The following is a 27,477-nucleotide window of genomic DNA, read 5'->3' as shown; positions in this document are numbered from 1 at the left end:
ATGCACAGTTTACATGTATTTCTCGAGCTCGCATGAACGCACGTGGTGGGAACGAACGCAGTCGATGTACGTGCACGCTGCCATGAGGTCTCATAGCGCAAAATTATATTCCTCTCTGTAGTCAGAGAAGGGTGAGTACAGAATTTGGCGCTACGTACTCTTCACTCATACATGTATCGCATGAGCGCGCCCGCGCGCGCTTTGGTATACAAGTACGTTTTCACGAGTATTACCTGCTGCGACTGGTGGTGAGTGACTAGAACATATTGCCCAATTATTATTAGAACATTTGCCGCAATATGGTAGGCTTAGCTTCGTAATTTGAGATTTGCGTTTATGTTCAATTGTATGCTGTATTGAGTGTAAAAAGAGTGTAATGATAGATACAGAAAAGTTAGGATTGTGTTTCATTCATTCACACTTCGGCGGTGCGACATGCAGCAAGCAAGTGCACAAGGCACACCACACTAATATTGTTACACATGCACATGCATGATGCTGCAGGCAGGCGCGCGCGCGTGTGTAGCTGCAATAAATTAATTTCATGAAATGTATGGTATGCTTTTCATCATTGTGTATGTGCTGCAAATGAGAGATTATAAAGTAGAAGCCGAAGTGCTTTTTGCTATCAAATACTGCATGGTGAGCACACTGGATAGAGCTAGCTAGGTACAGCTGCACAGGTTCTTAATAATCTTAGTCTACGAAGAAAATCTACCAGATCAGTTTGGTCGGAGTAGCTCAATCGAATTAAAGAAATGTAGGTGGATGTCCAACAAGGTTTACTGCATGCCGTTATTTGTGACAACAGAGATTTGATCTGCAGAGTGCAAGATTGTACTGTTTTTATTTTTTCCTCCAATACAGGTCAAATACTGTCATCTGTGGTTGCTCTGTTGAATACTACAATCGACATAAGCCAGGCTGGTGACAAACGTCTTGAAACATGGCGTCGCGTTTCTTTGCGGGTGGCTCCTCCACGGAGAGCGACTCGGAATCGAGCGATGATGGGATGCCCGTCCCCCAGTCCAAGCCTGTGCCCATGGCCAGGTTCTTCTTCAGCGATGATGAGGAAGAAACTAAGCGTGTTGTGAGGAGCGCAAAGTCAAAGAGGTATGAGACTTCTGCTGTTCTCTCTTCCTCCATTTCTAGCGTATATTTTTGGATTTGGATTTCGATTTATTTATTCAATACTTTATATAAACCATATAAACAAACAGAAAATTCACAACATATAAGTACAAATATGTTATATTCAGATTCATGTTGTCAAGTGTATATAGAGTTACTGACATGTCTGCAACGGATACAAAATATAAACATCAACATCAGAAATTAAGAAGCACTAGGAACTTGACATTAAGGCGGAGCCTTATTATATGAAGCCAAGTCCTGTAACATGTACCAATATGGATGACATATTAATTACAAAATTACAAACAGCAGCACACACACACACACACAAATAGACATGCATACTAATGGCAAATGCACACATAGTTGTACACACAATGAACAATACACATTAAACCAAAAAAATCTTATAATAACATTTTCTATGTTATATACTCTAAATATTGTCTGTCACTTAAATACTGCTTATGATGGATTTTGAAAATTGTAAAAACCTGACTTGATTTTATTCTATCTAATAACTCAGTCTATATTTTTGGTCCATTCTAAAATATTGACTTTTGATAAGAGCTTGATCTTACAAATTGCAAATGATGATTAAAAAGGTTTCTTGTTACACTTGTACTATCGTGTTGATGACTCTGTGACATTTGCCTCTGTGACAATTGCTTCCATGAAATATCTGCATGCTAAGCGAAACATAAAACCTACCCACAAACAAACAATCCTAAACCTAATCCTAATACACACATCAATCTCAACCGAAAACCCAATCACAACCCTAACTCTAACCCTAAGTCCTTGGAGTAAATAAGACCGGAGCAATTGTCACAGGAGCAGATGTTATGCCACCCTTGTTGATGGGGCCATTCAGGTGCGTGTTTAGCAATTACCCAAAAGTTGTCAATATATGGGGATTTCATATGATTTCGTCTAGATTGCATCATCTTTGTTTTTTGGTTTTTTGGTACTGATGGAGAGAAAAAAAAAAAGTCGAGACAGAAATGGCATAATGTACAATTGTACTTGGTTGGTAGGGTCATTCAGGTGTGAATGTATAGCAAATACCAGAGTGTTGTCAAAATATCAGGATTCCATATGTTTTCTTCTTGATTACATCATATATATATATTTTTTTTGTACTGATGGAGAGAAAAAAAAAGTGTCATGACAGAAATGGCATGTACTTGGTTGGTAGGGCCATTCAAGCTTGAATGTATAACAAATACCTTGAGTAATGTCAAAATATCAGGATTTCACATGTTTTCCTCAAAATTGCATCATTTTTTAAAATACTGATGAAGAGAAAAAAGTGTCATGATAGAAATGGCATATACTCTGTGTTCTCTTTGAAAATTATTTCAAATTCAACCACTGCCAAAGTAGAACAAATTAAATTGAGTATATGATGAGAGGGTTGCAACAGATTAACTATTCCTTCTTTAATTTGATGTTTATATCAGCTGGGGGGGGGGGGGGCAACCATTTTGACATGACTTGGGAAAGTACATGTGATGTTTGTCATATACGTACCATACGTGCTGAAAGAATATCTTCAGTTTCACTTTATCATATGAAGATAATGACCTAGTGAGTCTAGATTCCACAGAAAATACACCATTTAAGGGTAAGATGAATTTGTATCGGGAAAAAGTATTGAATATTCAGTAGTATGAGATATTTTGCTTCAAGTATTTATATGAGGTTTTAACAGTAGTGATTTCAAATTTTGCAAGATTTCAAGGCACATAAAAAGGGGGCTTTAATTGAATTGTAAGCTAGATGCTGAAGTGAAATCTCCAGATAAATTTCAATTTCTACTTCAGCAATTGAGACCAAAAAAAAAAAAAAAGATAAATAAATAAGAGAGAAAATGATGATGCCCTTGTTTCCCACAAACTTCATAAACAAGTTTTCTCATCCTTTTTCGGATGATATTTCTCTTCGTTTCTACAGGCATGATGAAATCATGGATGTGATCAAGCAGATGAAAAATCAGAAGAAGATTCGCGACGTGTCTCGGGTGCTGTCAAGCTTTGAGGAGCTGACCCGAGTGTATGCCAAGGCCCAGAATGTGCTGAGCAGCGAAGGGCAGTACCCTCGCTACTACGTCCGCTGCCTTGTGGAGCTGGAATCCTTCGTCAATGAGGTACTGATATTGGGGATCAAATGTTGGGGATCGTACTGGTTATTGTCCCCGCCGAACGAGTTCGAGCAGGGGACTATGAAACGGGCTCCGTACGTGTGTGTGTCCGTGTGTCCGTGTGTCCGTGTGTCCGTCCGTCCGTCCGTCCGTCCGTGTGTCCGTCCGTGTGTGCGTCCGTGTGTGATCAAAACGTTCAAAATGCTACTCCTTCGTCATTTCTAACCCAATTTTGATTCTGTTTGCTTTATATGATAGCACTACATGGGAGCTTTGAAACTTGTATACAGAATTTCAATTGTGACCTTTGACCTTGACCTTTGACCTATATTGTACATTTTGCTTCAAAATGCTACTCCTTCGCCATTTCTAACCCGATTTTGATTCCGTTTGCTTTATATGATGGCACTAGGTGAGGGCTTCAAAACTTCTACACAGAATTTTGACCTTTGACTTCTTTGACCTTTGACCTTGATTTTTGACCTATATTGTACATTTTGCTACAAAATGCTACTCCTTTGCCATTTGTAACCCGATTTCAATTCCGTTTGCTTTAAGTGATGGCACTAGGTGAGGGCTTCAAAACTTCTACACAGAATTTTGACCTTTGACTTCTTTGACCTTTGACCTTGATTTTTGACCTATATTGCACATTGCCTACAAAATGCTACTCCTTCGCCATTTCTAACCCGATTTTGATTCCGTTTGCTTTATGTGATGGCACTAGGTGAGGGCTTCAAAACTTCTACACAGAATTTTGACCTTTGACTTCTTTGACCTTTGACCTTGATTTTTGACCTATATTGTACATTTTGCTACAAAATGCTACTCCTTTGCCATTTGTAACCCGATTTCAATTCCGTTTGCTTTAAGTGATGGCACTAGGTGAGGGCTTCAAAACTTCTACACAGAATTTTGACCTTTGACTTCTTTGACCTTTGACCTTGATTTTTGACCTATATTGCACATTGCCTACAAAATGCTACTCCTTCGCCATTTCTAACCCGATTTCGATTCCGTTTGCTTTATGTGATGGCACTAGGTGAGGGCTTCAAAACTTCTACATAGAATTTTGACCTTTGACTTCTTTGACCTTTGACCTTCATCTTTTTACCTATATTGTGCATTTTGCTACTAAATGCTACTTCCGGCGGGGACATATATTACGCACCGCGTAATTTCTACTTTTCCTTGTTTCTTTTGACATAGTGTTGATTTAGACTTAAAATGCATTGAACTTCCTTCTGTATGCTATGTATAGTCATGAATCTAATTCATTGTTTAAAGTAATTCTTCGATGAAATACAGAATTGGGGGGTTAAATGTCAGTCAGCTTTCTGTTATACTCTCAATGTTCAGTCATCACCCACAAAAATCTGTTTTCATATCTCTATAAAATGAATTTTGTCTTCTGTTTAAAACGAAACTTACTGAAACCTATTTAAACTCGTTTTATTCTTTTGAAACACACTTTTTTGTGATTATAGTATTGCAGAGTGATTAGTTATTGTATCAGTTCTGTATTTAATTGATGTGTTCTTGCTTGTAGTTGTGGGAGGAGAAAAAGAAGCTGAACAAGGCAAATGCTAAAGCGTTGGCCACCTTGAGGCAGAAGTCCAGGAAGTATGTCCGAGAGAGCCAACTGGAGGAACAGTTTGAGAAGTACAAGGAGGTGAGTGTGTGGAATTTTTCCCAGTTTTCACATTTATGCATGTGGCAGTTCTGTTTGTCACAAATGTTCATAATTTTCTGATGATAGATAAATTGAAGGAGTTGTTGGGGAATCTGTTTTCTGATGGTCATCTTTTTAACGATGTCAGAAAAATACATTTTCGTGTAGGGTTTAATTATAACAACTTGTTTTTTTCTACCAGCAATTGATGACCCCAAACAAGCAGCTGGCGTCATTTTTTTCTGTGGAATATGATGTGTGATTTCTGGTCTTTAGCTTCAGATGAGATTTATTTGTAAACTCTATTTGATTTAAATGTTTTTGATGATCAAACTGCATGTTTATGCATGTGTACATTTGACATATATGTTTAAATCATGAAGCAGAATTCTATCAATGTAATCGTAAGTTTCACATGGCTATCTTCACATGTCTAGTTTGTTAATACATTCAAAAGAGCAGATTTTTGTAATCATCGATAACATGATGTTGTTCTGATGCAGAATCCCGATGCTGAGAAAGATGATGATGAGGAGGAGGATGAGGATGAGGAGAGTGGCGAGCCAGAGGAGGAGGAAGAGAAGGCCCCGGTGCAGAGCTTCAAGAAGACTGTCCCCAAGGCAAAGGAGGAGAGAGACTCGGTAAGAAGCCATCTTTACTTTGTCTCGAAGGAGCTGTTTGGAGTCATCACTTTCAGATGTGATTGAAGGGGCATTCCAGACGACTTTCATAATTTCACATCATGTAGTACATAAATCGACAGCTCCATGTATAGATTTTTAGAATTTATTGTGGTCTTTGAGCAGAGAAAAAATACTCTGAAAAATCTTAAACAAATTACACTGAACAGTGTTGATGACATAGGAGACTCACATATTTCAGAAATGCAGCAGTGTAATTCCATTACAATACCACTTGCTTAAAACAAGTTCACCTCTGTATAATCTATGCATGCCTCCTTCTCTTGTTCTGCTTCCTTGACCCCAACTCATCCATTCATATGGTGAGGCTGCCATGTCATCATCCTTATTCATTGCAGTTTGTTGTAAATTTTGAAAACATTCTTATTCCTCAACCCAATTACTATAAATTTTGAAATTCTGTACTCAGTATAACTAATTCATATTTGTTCAAATGTAAAAGTCTGAAAATCATCCGGAGGTCTCCTTTAAATTCAAAATATAGTCTCTTATCATCCCAAATCCTGGTTTTTAGCTCACCTGAGCCAAAGGCTCAAGTGAGCTATTGCGATCGCCCTTCGTCCGTCGTCCGTCGTCCGTCGTCCGTCGTCCGTCGTCCGTCGTGCGTCGTGCGTCGTGCGTAAACTTTTTACATTTTCATCTTCTTCTTGAAAACCCCATGACCGATTTTCATCAAACTTGGCAGGTAGCATCCCTAGGGGGTTAGGAACTCAATTTGTTAAAATGGGCACCATGCCCCACCCAGGGGGCCCCCAGGGGGCCCCCAGGGGGGCCCAAACCCCCCAAAATTAAGGAATCTGTAAAAATCTTCTTCTCTAGAACCAGAAGTGATAGAGCTAAGTTAATACTATGACTTAGTACATTGATGACTGTAGTTTCAAGTTTGTTCATGGCAGAATCAGGGGTGCCCCCCTTGGGACCCAGGGGAGGGGGGTGGGGGAGGGTTCTAATGGGGCCTAAATTGTACATTTTCATCTTCTTCTTGAGAACTCCATGACCCATTTTCACCAAACTTGGCAGGTAGCATCCCTAGGGGGTTAGGAACTCCATTTGTTAAAATGGGCACCATGACCCACCCAGGGGGCCCCCAGGGGGCCCAAACCCCCCAAAATTAAGGAATCCGCAAAAATCGTCTTCTCTAGAACCAGAAGTGATAGAGCTAGGTTAATACTATGAGTTAGCACATTGATGACTGTAGTTTCAAGTTTGTTCATGGCAGAATCAAACCTTGGGACCCGGGGGGGGGGGGGGGGGGGGGGGGGGGGGGGGGGGGTGAGGAGGGGTCCTAATGGGGCCTAAATTGTACATTTTTATCTTCTTCTTGAGAACCCCATGACCCATTTTCACCAAACTTGGCAGGTAGCATCCCTAGGGGGTTAGGATCTCAATTTGTTAAAATAGGCACCATGCCCCGCCCAGGGGGCCCCCAGGGGGCACAAACCCCCCAAATGAAGGAATCTTTAAAAATCTTCTCTAGAATCAGAAGTTATAGAGCTGAGATAATACTATGAGTGAGTACATTAATGACTGTAGTTTCAAGTTTGTTCATAGGAGATCCAGGGGTGCCCCTCTTGGGGGTAGGGGGGGGGTGGTTGGAAGGGTCCAAATGGGGGCCTGAATTGTACATTTTCATCTTCTTCCTGAAAACCTCATGATGGATTTTTGTCAAACTTGGCAGGTAGCATCCCTAGGTGGTCAGGATCTCAATTTATCAAACTGGGCACCATGCCCCACCCAGAGGGCCCCAGGGGGCCCCAATTCCCCCAAATTAAGGAATCTTGAAAAAAATGGGCCCTTATTGTACATTTTCATCTTCCACTTGAGAATGCCTCGTCAAATTTTGGTAGAGCTGTGAATAATTTAGATTAGTGACTGCGTGAAAGGTGAACTTGCGATACTCAGGTGAGCGCTAGACCCGCGGGTCTCTTGTTTTTTCCTCCCATAAGCATCATTATCAAAATGTCCCAGCAACCAACAAGAAAATATTGACATTTTCTGGAAGAAACTCACTTTCATTTGAAGAACAATATACAGTAAATGATTGTGTCATTTATGGATCATTTTTACTCGTAGTTGACTTTTATGTTTTTTTTTCTTAATTGTAAAGTGCTTAGAAAACTTTGGGTCTTAAGCACTATGTAAATTTTTCATATTATTATATCATTACTATTTGTATAGGTATATTATAGAATGTGAATGTACACAGTTTATATACAAATGTATTTGAAAGAGATGATATACTATGTTTTCAGTCAGTTTGAGTAAAAGAAATCAAATATAAACAATTCCTGTCTTATAAAGTTAAATGTTCATATAAAAAAAGAAAAGAGGAAGGTGTCAAAGAATGAAAAAGTTTTCCAATATCAAATTTAGTTGTCTACTTGAGGTGTTGCTAAGTATAACAATGTTGCATACCTAAAAACTGTCAAAGAATAGTTGCATATTGATGATGCAGGTAAATTGAGTATCCTACATAGATTGACAAGGCCATCTTTGCAGTCATAGAATAGTGATCCAGCTTCCTGTCTCTATATATCATTCACCAGGATGACGAATCAGATGACTCTTGGGACGAATCCATGTCATCCGACTCCAGCTCGGATGACGAAGTCCCGGCCATCGCTCATCTAACGGCCGAGTACTTCTTGAAGAAGTGAGTAGCATTTCTCCCTTGACCTCACCATGTAGGGATGATCAAAGTGATATGTGAAACTTGCCCGTATTTGAGCAATATCTCCTTGTCCAACCATGTCCCTGTGGAAAAAGTACCTAATGTTTAACATTGGTTTATCTTGGTTGTCCAAATCCCTGCGAAAGAGTGAATATGCACCTAGAATCACCACAATATTTATATCATGTAATATTATTTTTTGTTTGTATTTTATGTTGAAATGTGAACTAAATAAATGAATGAATGAATGAATGAGTAGATAGATAGATAAATAAATGAATGAATAAATAAATAAGTTAATAAAATAGTACTGATAATAGTAATAAAATTCTTGATTTGTGAAGTCATTTCCCAAGTTCTCCCCACAGTCGCTTGTTTCTTGGAAACAAGCACACAAACAAAGAAATGTGGGATCAAATATGATCTTGACCTGCCGTAATTATGCTCACTGTCTTTCTGTGGTGGTATTGAAGATGCTGTCAAAGCTATGTCTCACAGCCATAAACTCAGAATAAGGGATAAGATGGACTCTATTAACCTGCCAGTTACAATCTGCAAGTGCAATGACACAAACATGAGTCCACAAGAATAGTAACAGATGGTCCTTGTGGGTCCGTGACATTTACTTCCATGACAATTGCTCCCATGGAGTATCTGCACGCTAATCCAAGCATAAAACCTACCCACAAACATAACCCTAATCTTATTCCTCACGTCAAACTAAACCTAAGACCCCATCACAACCCTAACCCTAACCCCAAGTCCTTGGAGAAAATGCGACCAGAGTAATTGTCGAAGGAGCAAATGTCGTGTCACTGGTCCTGGCTGATGAGTGCATACCTACATTGTACGCTGGTGTGACTGTTAAAGGGATCGTACAGTTTTGGTTGAGACCTAATTTCGGGTTTCTAACATTTTTTGGTGAAATAAAGAGAAACCTCTTATGAAATATGAAAGAGCATGTAATTCTATGAGGAATTCAACGTTTATTTGATGAAAATTGGTTTTGAAATGGTCAAGATATCCAAAAAAGAGCGATTCTAATAAAGTGTGGGACCCACACTTTATTACGATTGCTTTGCTTTACTTTGTTTTTAGATGTTTCAGTCATTCCAAACCCGATTTTCATCGAATAAAATAAATAAACTTTGAATTCCTCTTAAAATGGTTAGCTATGTACTATTTCATAAGTGTTTTCTTGGTATCTCGCAAAAAGTTAAAGGCCCAATTCTCATCTCCACCAATACTGTACCATCCCTTTAATACTGGTTCCTTTCCATTCTACCAGAACCCCAGCAACAACCGACAAGACTTCGAGGAAAGACAGGAGTAGGAAGAAGGCTAAGGTCAGGGAAGAGGAGCTGGCAGAGGACGGCGAGGCAGGAGATGGAGAATGGGAAGAGGTCAAAGGTGGCATCAAGGTCGAGAAGGTCAGAGGTCGTTTCAACCTCTTGTTGTTCAGTAAACCCAAAGGCTCTGTAGGCGCATTTTTCTTTCTCTTGCCTGATCTGTGTTTTCACTCTTGTGTTTTTATTGTCCGCTTTTTTAAAAGTATTTATTTGTCATTCTGCAAATCATTTTTTGTTGTTAGGCTTCATTGTGGAGAGGGTAAACCCAGAACATGCATGCCCAGCTGTCATGATACTGTGTGGCAATGTGCTACGATCAAGAAAATGGCATTCCTTACCTATGCATTACAGTGCAAAATAGATCACTGTGGTGCGATGGTGTAGATGTAGATTTCACATGATCCTTGAAGAATAATGTATGTTGGTCTCAATTCATGTTGTTACTTTGTACACAATTTTTGCAGGAAAAACCGAAGATGTTTGCCAAGGACGTTGAAATCACGCACTCTGTGGTCGTCAAGAAGCTGGGCGAGATCGTCTCCGCCCGCGGCAAGCGCGGCACCAACCGGGCCGACCAGATCGAGCTGCTGAAGGAGCTTCGGAGCATCGCCCGACAGAACAACCTTGGGCTGGGCATCGACCTCAAGATCGACTTCCACATCATGTCGGCCATCTTTGATTACAACCCCAACGTGGCGGCGTGCATGAAAACTACCATGTGGGAAATGTAAGGAAGCCCACTATGAAATGTTTTTGTTACGGAAGCACATGTAGATTTGCCTGAGTTTATGTGCCTGCTGTTAGTGTGAGTGTGTGTATATCCGTATACACGTGTTAGGCATTCATTCACATGATTTCCAAAAATCTACCTTTTGTGAGAGGCAAATCTGAGGTAATTTCCTCATGAAACTGTCAGCCCGGTTTCAGCCATGCTTATGCTTCCATGATGAATCAGATGTCCTCTCTTATATGATTTATTCAGCCATAAAGGTGGCTGATGATTCCATTTTTCGCTCTAAATTTTCCCTTCACATATGGGTGAATTCCTCAAAGTTGTGGCTGGAATAGAAGAGGAAGATAGGTGGGACTTCAATCATAGAACTGGTGATTTTGTTTTGTACAGGTGCCTGGAGCTAATGAAAGAAATGCTGGATATCTTGGTGGCCAATCAAGACATAGTGGTGACGGAAAATATGTCGGAGGATGCCGAGCAGCTTACGGTGAGTTGTCTGTTTCTCCTAAAGGGGAATGAAACAAAACATATATGTGGATTGAGGGAATGCAGCCATATTTGTTGAACACATCAAGGAGAGTTTGAGGAAAATCGGACAGTCTATTCAGAAGCTATGAGTTTTGAAGTTTTTGTGCAGCCATCACTGGATCAGAGGACTACTGCAATTGGTGATGTCATGTATGGAAAGCGATGCAAAGAAAATATAAAGACATTTCCACAAAATTTCATTTTATAGTGAAATGTATTTATTCCCTGGACTTGTTACTGCCATATGTTTAGGGTAATATTTTTCTGTGTACTTTCTGAAAGAGGTAAGTCAAGTTTTCTTTCAATATGCTAGAAAAGTGAAAATATGTTGAAATTTCTTTATATTTCCTTATATTGTTTTCCATATGTGGCGTCACAAAATGTTGTCGTCTTCTCATTCAGCAGTGGCTGCACCTTAACTTAAAAAGACAATTCATAAGTTTTCAATGGATTACCCGATAGTTCCTCAAACTTCGCTAATGTGTTCTACAACTATTTCTGCATTTACTCAATTCACATATTTATATATTTGGGTTTTATTTTCTCGTAACCATCCAGTCCTGCAGAATTCTTCAGCCGTAATCATCATCTTGTCATAAAACTTTGCACCTCCAAGTTCACTGAATGTTTGGCGGTGCTCAATATTTGTTAAATCCCATGGGAAGAAAGAAAAAGTAGGGAGCGATATGCCAACACAATTTTCTTTTTACTGCGTGTTTTGTCTGCTTCCTGGTAGGAGCCGCCATTCAGGGTCCGGGGATGTATCCTCACAGTGGCAGAGCGGCTTGACGAAGAGTTCACCAAGATCCTTCAAGGCACCGACGCTCACTCCACGGAATACGTGGACAGGTTAGTTGTCACCTTTCAAGCATCAAGAATATTTGCAGAGTTTGAATGCAAAAACAGATGCCATTTTCAAAATTTTACAAAGTAAGGTCATTATCAAATAGAGAAAAATTGGAATCTTTTCAAAGATACTGCACTCTTTACATGACAATAGATATTTTTGCAAATATTAAAATTATCTCATATATTCTGATATGAAACTAGTTGTAGCTTTGCTCCATCATTCAAGCTACTATGAAGCCAGAATTATTTTGCATTCATTTTAATTTCACAAGAGCCAAGATCCGCAAAATTAAAATGCCTACGAAAGTTCTTTTATAATGCAATGGTTGCCAGTGGCAATTTGCAGAATCTTCAAGCTGCAAAAAACGCTGTCGTCTCCAATACGCGAAAATTTCATGCCGCGAATATTTCTTGCTGTACAATGTGCAAACGTTTGTTTTGGAAAACTTTTTGAGAGGATTTATTTGAGTATCTTTCTACAGGGAAGATTTGAGGTTGATGTCATTTTTATCTCTCATGTTAGGTTGAAGGATGAGACCACTGTAACAAACATCATCACGCAGCTGCAAGGTTACCTCGAGGCATGCGGGATTTCCTCTGAAATCTGCCGCATTTACCTGCGACACATCCAGCACATCTACTACAAGGTATAGAGCGCCCTCTTTTGCCACAACCCATGTGTAGTGATATTTGAGCCTGGCTCTAACTGTCCAAACCTTCTTCCCCAGAGAGTTTGCTGGATTTAACCTATATTCACATGGATGGGAGTTTCACTGTTTGCACCAGTCGGCTGTGCTTGTCCAATATAATCAAAGTTCTCCTATAGTTTCTTTAAAGTTCTTCCTTGTGCTCTGAGTTTTTACCAAAATACTTCAAATTTGTTTGGAACATTACTCGGCTCCTTTGGTGTAGAGAAAAAAAAATGATTTGAAAAATATGAACATTTTTATTCATATTGTGTGTCTGTTAAATGACATAGTAGTCACTTAGGATATTAGATGGACTATTTACTAGCAATGTTTATTTGTTTCATATACTCTTCTTGAATAAAAGTTGATGATAAACCATCAAAAGTCATCCCAGTAGTAGCATACATAGGCTTAAGCCATTTTCTGTTTATTGCTTTCATCTTTTGTATTTTGGGTTACAATTACTGGGCATGTAAAGAGACATGCAAGACATTCTGTAGGGCATGTAGCTTTGCAAATTTGACAACATGCGAAAATATTAACTCAGATCCCGACTTTATTGCGACATGCACACGCACATGTACTGGTACGCAGCGAACAGTACATGAACAAATTGTTTGATTATACTGTACTCGACGATTGCGAATGTAACCTCTCGTGACTTTGTCCGGAAGTCCCGACTTGCAAAAAAAATCAGACTCGCCTGATACATGACGTATACAGTATTTGAAAAGAAATGGGATGCTTTCCTTCATACCGTGGGAAAAGTATCCATGTGTCTTGTTCAAAAATATGATCACGAAAACAAAAATGTCAACTGCAGAAATGATGAAACTTTAAAGGACAAGTTCACCTTCATATACATGTGGATTGAGTGAATGCAGAAGTATCAGTAGAACACGTCAGTGAAAGTTTGGGGGAAATCGGACAATCCGTTCAAAAGTTATGAATTTTTAAAGTATCTGCATAGTCACTGCTGAATGAGAAGACTTCTACAGTGTATGATGTCACATGCGTACAACAATATAAGGAAAATATAAAGAGAATTTCACAACATTTTACTCTTTGAAAAAAAGTGCACATTTCCTCCACTCGTCACTGACGTATGTTAAGGGTAATATCATTCCCCCTTGCTTTCTGAAAGAGGGAAGTCAAGTGTTCTTTTATTATGCAAGAAAAGTGAAAATATGTTGAATTTTCTTTATATTTTCTTTATATCGTTGTAAGCATGTGACATCACACGCTGTAGTAGTCTTTTCATCCAGCAATGACTGAGCAGAAACTTTAAAAATTCATAATTCTTAAACAGATTGTCTGATTTTTCTCAAAGTTTTGCTGATGTGTTCTATTGATATTGCTGCATTCATTCAATCGACATGTCTATGAAGGTGAACTTGTCCTTTAAGAGCAATATCCTGATTTTTTTTGGCTTCCTACCCACCCAGTATGACTACGAAAAGCTGCGTGAGCTGGAGAAGAACCGAGCCAAGGCCAAGGCGGAGGAAGAGAAGAAGAACAAGGAGGAGCAGAAAGACGGAGAGACGGATAGCAAGGAGGAGAAGGAAGAAGAGAAGGAGGAGAAGGAAGAAGAGAAGGAGGAGGAGGAAGAAGGGAAGGAGGAGGAGGAGAAGAAGGAGTCCTCTGAGGAGAGCAAGATTGAGGAAGAAGAGAGGGACAAGGAGAAGAAAGGTGGGGATTGAAGTATATGAAAGGGATGGTAGAGTTTTGGTTTCGATGGGGCTCCTGGTTTCCAACTTTTTTGTGTGTGTGTGTGTTTGTGAGATAATGGGGAGTTTTCGATTGGGTGAATGAGAGGGTTGTGACGCCAAGTGCAACTGTACATCAAGGCGTCACGTCTGTACGTTGACCCGCTGCTAAAGCACATTTCGATTTCGGGCACCGGCGTCACGTCTCGTGGCGTGTGCAGGAGGCAACCTGTGCCTTGCGTGCATATATGCGGAATTTGTGACTTGTTTCTGAACTTGTAATATTTATTTTGTCTTAGACTAGATGCGTATCCTGGGAGGAATTATGTGGATTTTAAAACATGATGCATGGTAAGAATTATACAAGGTAAATGCACTGCTGCACTAGGCCAAAATGTGTAATTATTCTGTTACTTTGTACAGCAGTATCAGGTAATGATATTATATTTGTATTGTTTGAATGGTTATTAATAAAGATTATTGGAAAAAAATGTGTGTAGGGGTTTGGATGTGTTAAAGAGTTTGTGTTTCTGTGTGTAGGTTGTGTCATCTGTGCATCAACCCACTTTGAGAGTAAAAATCTCAGTAAAAAGGTCAAATCTACCACTTCCCATGTTGAGTAGAGGTTTACAGTGCAACAAATGCGTAGGTGGTAAAGTGCTGACCTTTAACTGTGGACGTACATTGTAGCTGTAACATTGGCGTTGTCCACCTTTTTATCATAGCCTTGATGTGTCTGTTTGTTGTGTATCGTATTTGTCCGTCTCTCTGTCTCTACAGAGGAGTCGTCTCTGGAGCTGATGAGCCGGATGTGTAAGTACATCTACTCCAAGGACACGACGGACCTGATCCGAACCAGGACCATGCTGTGCCACATCTATCACTATGCCATCCATGACCGCTGGTACACCGCCCGGGACCTCATGCTCATGTCTCACCTCCAGCAAACCATCCAGTTCTCTGACATACCCACCCAGGTAAGAATGGACTGGGGAGTGGAGAGATGATGGGGGTGGGTCTTGGGCAATTACCCCCTGGGCAATTACCGCGGACCCTTCCCCTGACCCTAACCCTAATCCTAATCCTGAACCTAATCCTAACCCTAACCCTAATCTTTACTCTAACCTTATTACTAACCCATATTTAGCCGGGGGTTAGGGGAGGTGGTAATTGCCCTGATACGGATGGGGGTGTATGTGAGGTGGGGGTGGGGGTGGGGGGACTTTTCTAACTATCCATCTGTTTGATGGTAATTCGTTTAGTTCATTCCTTGTTTACTTTCATTTCCAAACAATATACACAGATATTACAACTGTTGAAATAATGGTACATTCATTTAACATGTTATCACATAGAAATGCATGTTGTTCCTGGTTTGGGATTGTGAGTTCTACATGAAGTTGATGCTTTCATCATGTGTCTTCTCTTTGCACTTGTTGGATTGTGGGTTGAATTTTTTCATCCATCCATCCACCCATCCATCATCTTTATAACCTGGATTTAGATGATGTAATATCTAGAAAACATCTGAGTGAATTTTGCTCCTGCCTATTAGCAATGTGTCATTTGTTCCTTTCACACCGGCAGATCTTGTACAACCGTACCATGGTGCAGCTTGGTCTGTGTGCGTTTCGCCACGGCAACATCAAGGATGCCCACAATGCACTTCTGGACATCCAGAGTGGAGGAAGAGCCAAGGAGCTGTTGGCACAGGTGAGTGTCTCTGCCTTCGGATGTTGCCCATGGGGAAACCAGATTATTGGCTTTTGGGGGGAGATTTTGTGATGTTTCTACTTTTAATTAATCTCTGGATGTATGTTACAGATACAACACTGTATAATTTTTGTGGAAACGTAAAGGCCCATAGTCCCGGTGGATGAGAGGGCGCTGTTGGATGATACTGTCTGTAATGATACAGTCTGTAGTGATGCCAGGAAGCGTGCTTATGTGCTTCTTAGTGTGACATCACAAAAGAAGTTTGCTAAAGCTGCCGTCCCCCTCATCCGAATCATGAGCCGAACTGTGATCGGACCACTGACTACAGTGGATCAGACTTTTTCGGACTCGGGGGGGGAAATGGGCCAAAGCATAAGTGCTGAAGAGGAGTTGATAGCGTAGGTCTCTAGGAAACTTGCGCCGTGCGCCCGCGTACATATTTGACTTAACCACTGGGACTATGTGCCTTTAAATGAAATGAAATGAAGTAAACCTTTTTTTTTGCATTATTGCTGTTGTTTTTTATGTTATTATTATTACCATCAATAATTATTGATTGACAGATAGATAGGTAGATAGATAGATAGATTAAATGATTGATTGATTGATAGAGTGAGTGATTAATTGATTAATTGATTGATTATTGATTTGTGCAATGTGCAGGGTCTCCTAATGAGGCAGCAGGAACGAGACGCTCAGCAGGAGAAGATTGAGAAGAGCCGTCAGCTCCCGTTCCACATGCACATCAACCTGGAGCTGCTGGAGTGTGTCTACCTCGTCTCAGCCATGCTCCTAGAGATCCCCTACATGGCCTGTGAGTCGCTGTGACCTTTGACCCCTCACTCCAAGCTTGACCTATTGCGCTTGAAATTCTGTCATTTGCTACTGCAGGGATATGAGAGTTTAGGGTTTAATCTGATATCAGATATTTCTACTCTGCCCCCAAAACCCACTTTTCAGACTTTTGGGCACTTTAAATGCATTGAAATAATTACAGTTTAATGTTCTTCAGACTTTCTTTTTTCATAAATGTAAGATTTTTTTTTCTACACTTTTTTTTTCTTTTTCTGCAAGTACTCTCACACCGCACCATGTGATTAGTATTGGAATATATTTTTTTTCTTCCCTCTAAAGAATTCTCAGAGTACTAAATTTTGTATGAATTGACTATTTAGTAAAATTTACTTTTCCCCATACATGTGTGTATGAATTGACTATTTAATAAAATTTACTTTTCCTCATACATGTGTAGATTCCATTAGTCACAGAACAAACATTCAAGACAGCTCTATCGTCATGTTTGTGCATTGCATGTAATTAGGCAATGTATGATATTCAGAATGATATTTCAACATTGAGATGTGGAGCTTAAGAAGGATTTTGACATCTTAATGAAGAAAATGTCAGTCGGTTCCAGCTTTGTTCTTATGAGCCTGTTCCTGTTCAGTGGATGGGGGAGGAAGTCCATTTGGGCATATCATTTTGTAAAATTTCTTGAAGTGAAAGTTATTGATGGAAAGTAATGATCAAAATGCATCACACTGACTTGTTCCCCCCCCCCCCCCCCCAGCCCACCATTTTGACATCCGGCGTCGCATGATCAGCAAGAGCTTTCACCACCAGCTGCGCCTGAGCGAGCGCCAGACGCTGATCGGCCCGCCGGAGAGCATGCGGGAGCACGTGGTGGCTGCCTCGCGAGCAATGCGCTACGGCGACTGGCGTGGCTGCAAGCAGTATCTGATCAACGAGAAGATGAACATGAAGGTGTGGAACCTGTTCCAGGACCCCAACCATGTCAGGGATCTCATCACCAGGTGAGTGCGGAGATACCAGGACCAGACAGACTCTTATGGCCGAGAAGGGATTGAGTAAGACAATTACCCCCCGGACAATTACCTCGGACCCTTCCCCTGATCCTAATCCTAACCCTTCCCCCTGATCCTAATCCTAACCCTCATTCTGACCTAATCCTAACCCTGACCTAAATTCTAACCCTAAACCTAACCCTAATTCTAATCTTTACTCCAACCCTAACCAGTATTTAGCAGGGGGTAATTGTCCTGGGGTGGGGGTTATTGTCCTGATACGGATTGTGTTGTGTGAAGCATGTTGGAAGGGGTGTCCCTCCTCCCACAGTAAGGGTCTTGTCCATTTTTAAGCTGTAGATCATGCAATCTTGTGCATACCGAATGTAATATTTGTAATTATTCTGATGTTCCAAAATGTGTCTTTTTCGGTGGTTGAAAATCCATGATGTTTTTAGGTTTAGTTTGTGTGTTTGTTTGTTTGTTTCGTTTTGGTGAAGTGTGAGAAAAGGCTTGTCAAGTATGTGAGTGTGTGAAAGACCCCTGAGGCCTGAGTCTCCCGCCTAACATGCGAGACTTGGTCGGTCTGTAAGAGGGTCTAGGTCCAGAGGTCGTACTTGGGTGTGCTGTCTTTCTCGAAAATATTGTGCATCTTTATGGGACTCAAAAAATACCAAACAAACTGTGGTTTTTATCAGGGTATTCTCTGTCTTCTTTCGCCGCGAACAGATGATTGCATAGGTAAAAGTCTGCTTGCTCTTCTTTACTGTCTCTGCTGATTTTCACAAGGGGAACACTTCAGTCAGCTGTATGTGGCGTGCATATGTATACTTATGTCAGATATTTCATTACCCAGAGTAATGTGGTAAATCAAAGATTACAGATACGACAAATTTTCAAAACACTCTGCTACATGCATTTGAACTTCACTTCTCAGTGACAACGTAAATTCCAGCTTAAAATGACACCCGTGAGACTTGTTACTGATATTGTCTGAGCAGGTGAGATGTTCCAAGCTGTGAATGTATTAATTTGGATAGAAAATGTGTAATCTATATAGTAAAACATGGTTTTGTCTTATTCAAACAAGTTCACCGAAAGGTTCCTTTTTATCTCATTTTTTTCAACTGTAAATGCGCTATGTTGTGAATTGGGTGAAGTGTTAACGTGCAACTTACACCATCTGTAAAACTATTCCATCACATTTGTTCATTTTCCCTAGGAAAATCCAAGAAGAAAGTCTCCGGACCTACCTGTTCACCTACGGTAGTGTGTATGACTCCCTCAGGTGAGTGTTGACCTACTACATTGTTCATGATAATATGTGTGACCTCCCAGCACATGATTGCAATCAAGCACCACATACAGTCATTAATTGCAGTTTTTCTCTGATGTAATTTTACTGAAGAAGAGACTTTGTGATGTTAGCGCTGAATACATTTGAACAATATTTTCGAATGCAAAGTGCTATCTTTTCTTTACACGTCATGCACCTTTCACAGGAAAGGCAAATATCAGCAGTGTGTTGGTTGTTTCATGCAAGCAGTGCATTTATTTAATGTAAAGGAGTGAAGGTCTCAGATATTGGTCCAGTGCAGAAAAGAAACAAAGAAATAATACAGAAGGTAATCATATGATAGTTTCCACCTTAGTGATAACATAATGTGATGTAGAGCTGATATAGACCGATGTGTTGGCTCAGTGAGTAGAGCGGCTGCCCTCACAATCGGGAGGTCGTGGGTTCAAACCCCGGCCGCGTCATACCAAAAGATGTTAAAAGATGGGAGTTGCTGCTACCTTTTTTGCCGTTCAACAGTTGAAAAGGTTAGAGCAACGTCGATCTGGCGCTGCTCAGTGGCTGCCAGGCCCACGATCAATTGGGCAAAATGAATTTCCATTCTTGGACAATAAGATTTGGAGTTTATATCCAAAACAATTATTATTGTTATTATTCTTATTATTATTACTTCACGCACAGGATTGTATATAATGTTAACATGGGCTCATTTGAATGAATTATATTGTTTGGTTTCAGTCTCATTACCCTCTCAGAGATGTTTGAGTTGGAGAAGACGGCTGTCCATAGCATCGTCAGTAAGATGATTATCAACGAAGAACTCATGGTAAGTGATGATAAGGAATCTTGTCATAATGTTTTAGCTTGTAATGGAGTTTATGTGCCCTCATCCAGCTGTCACAGCACTTGGGTAATTTTGTGTTTGCTTCTATTATTGTATTTGCTTCGTATTAAATGATCACATTCTAGAAAATGTGTAGAGTATTCCATATCGTCCACATTTCTGGACAGTCATCAGATATCAAATGGATAAAAGGTTGGTTGTTTTTAATTATCTGCCCCATGTGTTTTTGACACTATAAATGCTTGTGTGTATGTATATGTGAAATTTTTGTGATACATTTGACTTGGTTAAGACAAGTTGATGAAATTGAAAAAAAACAAAACAAAACAAAACAAAACCCACACAAATATTTGGGTAGTTGTTAAACACAGAGGAGTGAAAAAAAGCACATCAGACATTGTTTTTCTCCAGGATGTTTTCAAAACTAAAAGTTAGAACTGTATTATTGAAAATATGTGATACTTCATCAAACCACATTAATAAAGGTATCATTATGACATCAAAATTTCTGAGGGGTCAAAGTTGAATCTGCTGTATTGATGATTGACAGGCATCGTGGGATGAACCGGCAGCGACGATTGTCATGCACCGCTGCGAGCCAACTCGCCTGCAGCACCTCTCCCTGCGACTTGCGGACAAGGTGGTCAACTTAGTGGAGAACAACGAACGTCTCATCGACCGAGGCACGGACGGCCGCTTCAAGCCCCGCGACCAGCAGGGCTTCAAGGACCGTGGCTACAACAAGGACGGGCGGGGCCGTGATGGGTATAAGGACAGGGGTGGCCGGGACCGATACAACAAAGATGGCCGCGACAGGTACAACAAGGATGGCCGCGACCGTTATAACAAGGATGGGCGTGACCGCTACAACAAAGATGGGCGTGATCGCTACAACAAGGATGGACGAACAGGTGGAAGAGGTAGGAGCAAGCAGTGAAAAGAGAATATTCAGAGGTGATGTTTCAGATGAAAACATATGAGTGCTCTATTCCTGAATTCCTCTTCATGACTTTGAGCTTTTTAATTGTGTGGTTGACAAAAGTATCGGCTGTTTCCTTACAAAGAAAGGATGGTGAAGAGTTGTTTATCCATCTAAATTTGATGTCTTCGTGCAAACAGTTTCATGCAATTTGCCCAGAAAAGATTTGACCAGTGAAGTTCTTCATTTCACCCCACCCCCTTCATATTCCATGTTTACACTTAACCCTAATCCCACCGGGTTTTTTTGAGGGACTTGAAACCACCGGGGGGAAGGGCCTTTTTGGCCCCCCCCTTCAGATCTCGGTCGTGGATCGCGTGATCCTCACAAAAATTTGCACTAAGGTAGAGGCCAATGTAATCTACAAGACTATTTAGTTAGATTTCTAACAGTTTGATTTATGTATTTTATATTAATTTATGCTAATTTATGCAAAATCAATTTTTTGCTTATAAATCAAAAAATAAAGCTCCGAGACTTCTAATTTTTGGTGAACATATTCTTTTCAATATCCTCAACAATAATATTGAAACAAAATTCGGCTTCATAATGTTTTCTTATGTATTTTATTGTTTATTGAATTTCTTATGTATTTCTTTGTTTTTTACTTTTTGTTTTTGTTGTTTTTTCATCAAAATTTGTTGTAGAAACTTTTTAAAGCATAATCAGGCTAAAATGAATCATTACCAGCCATTGAAAGTAAAAATATTTATTTTATATGAATTAATTGCAAAAACACAATTTACTTTGGATTTGTACACAAAATCACGTTTTTGAGCAATTTTTGGGTCGACAAATTTTTTTCAAAGGGGCGTGGCTACAAAACGGTACGCCCGGGAGCGACAAATTTGGTCTAAAAAATTGTGTGATACTTGAAAGAAAAAAGTCACAAAATGTCGCGGTGAGAGCATCATGCGTTGCGGAATAATCACGCGAAACCTCGAGGGGGGGGGGGGGGCCAAAATGCCCCCCGTTGGGAATAGGGCTAATGTAGTTTGTCAAAATGTTTTTTCAAGCTGGAAATAGCAAAGTTTTCACTTCTTTGCAGCAAGCATGCAGTGTGTATGAAATATCCAAGGTTAACTCCACGTTTGAAACCATCTTCTTGTGGTGATACAAATTGTATGAGCACATTAGCCACCAACCATGTATCATTGCATCAAGTATGCTGGTCATTAACGCATGAGTGATGACGGTTACTTTATCTTTAATATGCTCATCAGGGATGACCCATGGAAAGCAATACCTGTGGCGGATGACATTAATTGTTTCATTTACTATTCCCTTCTCTGCTCTCTTCTTGTCTAATTTTGTACAGGTCGGAGAAGAAACCCTCAGCAGCAGAATCGCATGTACTAGACAGAGCTTAGCCGAAAACAGTCTATCTACTGACCTGCCTAGTGTCCAGTGCTTCTGGTTGTGGTTTCCACGAAGCCTGTCAATTACCATCACAGTCACAGACCACCATTCCCTTGTAAATTTCTAAACAGTAGTTGCACTTCTGTGCAAGGGTTGGGGGGGGGGGGGGGTTGGTTATATTCTGAGAAATTTAATCATTTCTGCTTGGAGGGATGCATCTTACTTCATGAATTAAGAAAGAAGCCTCAAGTACTCTATGATATGATAGGAAATCTACTCAACTTTCTGAGTTTTCGTAGCCAAATCACAAGTTGGCTTGTTTGAAAGTTTTGCCTGTGTTCTAATATCATGCACCATCTTGAGGTAAAATGCAGTAAACTTTTGGCCTTGGAAAAGGCGTACTGCTACCTTTTGTTTAATAGATAAGAAGAGAGGAAAATTTATTATTAGTAGATACTGCATTTTGGTCAGTCTTGAGTTTTAAGTCATTGTTTGCATGCAAAGTAGAAAATTGCTCCTCCAGTCTCAACATTTACTTGGCTTCTTATATTTATTATATGCTCTAACAATTCATTGAATGTAATTGTATTATATTAGTCATCCCTTTTTGCCACTATTATTCTGCAGAATGTCTCACAAACGTGTTGGTCCACCGAGGCTGCGGATAGTTCAATATTCTTAGTCTTACTTTGTAAGGGTTGTGGGTACATGAAGACGCCGTGCCTCCAATGTTTAACGACAGGTATACCTTCTGACTGCTTAAACACATGCAGATGTGGAGTTTCACTAGCCGTAAAACAGACTTGTTGGAGTGAAATCAGTACCATACCATAACAAATGATGAATTTCATGCCATAATAGTCTTGTCTACACACACCATTGCTGAATTAGGCTGCAAACAAATGGTACAGTGCGTTATGTTCAGATTGACTTTCAAACGCAAATTCAAGCAAACAAAATAATTCAGGTTTTTATCACCGTTTGACTTACGATGAGGCTATGGAATATTAAAGGTGTACATGTTTGCATTGAATAGTGATATTGGCCACGCCCAAATATGCAAATTAGAGATGATGTCATCACGTGACAATTTCCTCATTTACTTGTACACAAAATTACATATCTCCCCTTCACTTCTGAAAGTCATTGTTATGTTTTCATAATCTCATAATTTGATACTGTGTGTTCCTTCATGATTGCATAAAATGGAGGAAATTCAGTGTACATTTGTATGCAGGTCCATAGGAGACTTGACAGACAGTGACATCATCATCTCTTCTAATTTGCATAGATGTAGTCTCAAGCTGATGTCACTGTTTCAGGAAGACACATGGAACTACCCATTATAACATTTTCTAATTTTTATTCCTGTTTGTCAATTTTGATGAAGCTTTGTCCTTACTGTCTGTATGGTTTTACAGTGGAACCTCAAGAGAGCTCGGTATAACTAAACCCTCCTAAAGCCTGGTGATTTTTTGCTGGTCTGAACTCAACATATTTCTCTGATTTTATACCTTGATGCAGTGTGAAATCAGATGTAACAAGGTTATTGTGATTCATGATTTTTAGGCTCTTGTTATAATGAGGTTCCCTGTGTGCTCTGTTTTTGAAGGTCAAATTGAACATAGAGTGGAATTGCAATCTGAAAGATGATGTTATAATAGCAGACTGCCCTTGTGCTTATCCAAACACTTCACAAGGTCTGTTTTATACCACCTCGGTTGAATCAATGCCATGTCTAGGTAATTTTGAATAGTTTGAGCAAATATTTCAGTGCACATCACATGATCGGCAGCTGTCATCGTTCCAGCGACATGATGAAGGTTACCAAGTTTTGAGCATGTTTCCAGGATCTCTTGCATTATTTACCAGTCTTCAAATTCAGCGAACACTATTTAAGTGAAGCCAATTAGTTCATGTACTTGTGCATCCTGCAGAAGAAGTTGGGCAGTCTATATACAGCATAAGAAGAAAAATATATGGTCATGTAAAATATTAGTGAATATTTCAGTGTGTAATGTTAACAGAAAATTATGTGACTATATGCCGAGATCCTCTGTTATGTGGTGCATTTCTGGATCAGATCATGTTTGATTACCATGTCTGTGACTCTCGCAAAGGGTCACTTGTAAGCTCTTTTAGTCAAATAAAAGAATATTCCCTGAAGGATTGTATACATTGTGAAGTTTTGTGTCTGTATGACGGAGAGTGTTGTAGACTGGGTTGGAAGAAAGCAAACAAATGATGATTTATTTGTCTCTTTTTGAAAAAACAAAAATGGTACACCTCAGAAAATCAAAAGCAAAACGTGCAGACAGACACTAATACATGTAGCACACTGCGAGCAATGACAAGTCTTGTTCACAATTAGCCAGTTCGTAATTAGCCCATGTACACCTTGGTACAAATGACCTTTCTTTTTTTCTCAGTTGGTTAGGCACTTCACTCGTTTTCAAAGCGGTATAATGCATAAGCTTGCCCGACATAGCAATTTGTGGAATTCATGTCCAAACAAAGAATGAGCTTGTGCTTAGACCAGGTGACCAGAATAGTCCGTCAGTTGACATTTTAGCAGGCATCTAATTTATTGTTTCGTATGGAATGCAATAACAACCTTTTTCTTTTGATACTGCAAATGCCAGGCTTGCTATCAGGTGGATGTGCTGGCAAGCACTAATCAGATAAGGATCACATGAATAATCATCACATCACAGATGCTCATTTCAGTGAAATGATAAACCAAAATGCCTGTTGGTACAAATGACCTTTTTCTGCTCATGCGCAAAGTGGAATTACGAACTGGTCTATTAGATGCAATGGTCATTATTCAAAGACATTCTATGCATCCTCCTCCACAAACTGCCTGACCACAGAGGGCCTAGGTGAAGTCAACACAACTTTACGAAGTTCCAGTCATTGAAGTACATGGAAAGGGATGCCTGTACATACCATATACATGTATTTTGTGGTGCCGGCTGTTTAAGGCAATTTTGTGAGTGATCATGAATTGCAACAGAATGACAAACACATTTATCCCTTTGATTTTCAGCACAATGAGCAAATTCTCACTTTCGAAGTGAAGTATATGGCATATGTTCACAAGGAGACAATATTTTAGCTTGCTGATTTTGCTTAATTAACATGCCATTTTACTTGAAAAAATTTGCCCCCCAAAATAGGAGTTCTTTGTTCAGTAACAACTACAAATAGCCCTCTGCACTCAAAGATTAATTTTGCATTCGTGAAAACATTGTTTAACTGAACACCAGGATATCAAGCTGAATACAATGTGGAATATTTAGATGTTTGGTGTCAAAATATCTATGAAAGTATGTGTGCCCCCCCCCCCACACTGCCCCTATATAGAAAGGTAAACATGTAAACAAAAGGATGGGATGATGACAATGAGTGCTACATTTTTCTATCTTTTTTTACATTTTTTATTTTGATGAGCTTTCTACACACCCATTGGCAATAAACACTTGATCGCACTTCCACAAATGATTGCTACGACTGGATGGAACAGTGAGCAATGTCAACAAAGAAGAAAATATCCCTATTGCTTGATACTCCTTTCAGCACGTATTACCTTTTACCTACAAAGAAAAAATGTAATTGATTCTTTGTGGAGTGGATGATAATGCCCTTTGTTTGTGCACATACCAAAAACTTTTCCCCCATGTCATGTGAACGTTTGACCTTCAAACTAACTGTCATGCGATCAGATGAAAGGGACGGAGGAATATTTCACTAGCAATAGTATATACAGTGGTATACCGGGGTTGTCAACAATTACCCATCAAAATAACACATTCCCCAGTTATCAGGGAGATACATTATGTACAATTGTACTTGTGTGTTACATGCATCTCAACGGGCAGAAGTACATGCCATTACCAAAATCAATTTAGAGTGGTCCACAAGGGGTTTGAGCATGTCGTTGCAAAATGTTCAAATATTTGTGCAACATCCTCAAGAGCCAGCAACAAGCTATGCAACATCCTTGAAAATTGGCAACATGCTCAAGATGAAACATATTCAAACGTGAGAAACGTAAAACTTGATACGCAAAATGTGACAGAACATCGCATGTAAGCAGCCCAACAACAATACATTGAAAAATTGTTTGTGATGTGCGCTCTGTGCACATACAATTTTCGCAATACTGTATTTTCACATTTAGAGCTTGTAACATGCTCAAATTTCAAGCTGTGGACCACCCTCAATCATGGATATCTTTTATATATTTTTCTCTTTTGAAAACACAAAGAAAAACTAGAAATGTCGCTATGGCGACTGATGCCTCCGCCATAATGCATGATTCTCCCTTTGAATAGGTGTATGATACAACGTCTTCACAATGTGTGATGACAGGTTCACATAACTGGCAAAATATTGATATGACAGGTTTGTCAGAAATATCTGGAATGTTCACTTTCCTCAAACTGGGTTTGCTATAATTGTCTAAGAGTGCAGGTACACATATTTGGGGAATTGAGAATTCTTACTTGACTTCTGACCGACCCTGTTATAAGTTTATGCATTGAGTAATTTTTACGCAGTAGTACATGTCTACACTAAGTTTCACTAAAATATCTTCGGGCATTGCATAGATATGGGGGAAATAGCAACATTTTTAGCATTTGACCTTGACCCTTTGACCTCTTGCCAATGTCACTAAAATCTCCTCAACTAATTGCCCCATCATACATCATCCTTGGACCAAGTTTGGTGAAAGCTGCTTCATCCAGTTTTGAGTTATCACGTAAACAGCTAAATTTTAGGATTTGACCTTGATCTTTGACCTTTGTCCGATTTCACTAAAAAACTAATCATGTAATTGTCCCATCATACATCATCCTCGGACACAGTTTGGTGAAATTTACTCAATCCAGTCTTGAGTTATCGCGTAAATGGATACAATTTCATGATTTGACCTTGACCTTTGACCTTTGGCCGATTTCACCCAAAATCTAATCAAGTAGTTGCCTCATCATACTCTATACTTGGACCAAGTTTTTGTAAAATTCCAGTTAATATTTCTCAAGTTATCGCATAAACGAATGCGGACGGACGTACTTACGGACTTACAGACAACCCGAAAACATAATGCCTCTGGCACCACTTTGTGGCGGAGGCATAAAAATCCAAGTTTTCAGAAAGTCTCCTGCAGATCAGGGTGACTTGGCAGCTCTGGTATACCTTCCTTTCATTTGACAAAATATTCTCAAAAGACTACACCTCAAACATATATTTGTCTAGGAAACTTGTAGTATATATGAGTACATTTATTCCTGGAGTG

General features: G+C 39.7%; 1 protein-coding gene across 1 annotated transcript; it reads left to right on the top strand.

Moving 5' to 3' along the window:
• Nucleotides 1–223: 223 nt before the first annotated feature.
• On the top strand, nt 224–22,272 carry LOC139735042 (eukaryotic translation initiation factor 3 subunit C-like). The gene is made up of 20 exons (XM_071645817.1): nt 224–248; nt 868–1,113; nt 3,091–3,283; nt 4,827–4,949; nt 5,453–5,590; nt 8,197–8,303; nt 9,610–9,751; nt 10,135–10,397; nt 10,794–10,890; nt 11,668–11,780; nt 12,304–12,427; nt 13,915–14,158; nt 14,956–15,152; nt 15,763–15,888; nt 16,555–16,705; nt 17,462–17,705; nt 18,919–18,984; nt 19,732–19,819; nt 20,388–20,757; nt 22,135–22,272. The coding sequence occupies exons 2-20, from the start codon at nt 947–949 to the stop codon at nt 22,173–22,175; spliced, it is 2,994 nt and encodes a 997-aa protein (XP_071501918.1). The 5' UTR covers nt 224–248; nt 868–946; the 3' UTR covers nt 22,176–22,272.
• Nucleotides 22,273–27,477: the final 5,205 nt, after the last annotated feature.

Source organism: Diadema antillarum, unplaced genomic scaffold (assembly GCF_040938485.1).
Source record: "Diadema antillarum isolate AM-2024a unplaced genomic scaffold, OU_Dant_1.0 seq00000562_RagTag, whole genome shotgun sequence".
NCBI classification, from domain to species: domain Eukaryota; kingdom Metazoa; phylum Echinodermata; class Echinoidea; order Diadematoida; family Diadematidae; genus Diadema; species Diadema antillarum.
Note: the sequence above shows the minus strand (reverse complement) of the source record. Positions and strands in the feature narration are given on the sequence as shown.

Coding starts and splice junctions, on each gene's coding strand:
- LOC139735042 (XM_071645817.1), top strand. CDS start 947: ATGGCGTCGCGTTTCTTTGCGGGTGGCTCCTCCACGGAGAGCGACTCG. Junction 15,153..15,762: donor TCTCTGACATACCCACCCAG/GTAAGAATGGAC, acceptor TCACACCGGCAG/ATCTTGTACAACCGTACCAT. Junction 15,889..16,554: donor CCAAGGAGCTGTTGGCACAG/GTGAGTGTCTCT, acceptor TGCAATGTGCAG/GGTCTCCTAATGAGGCAGCA.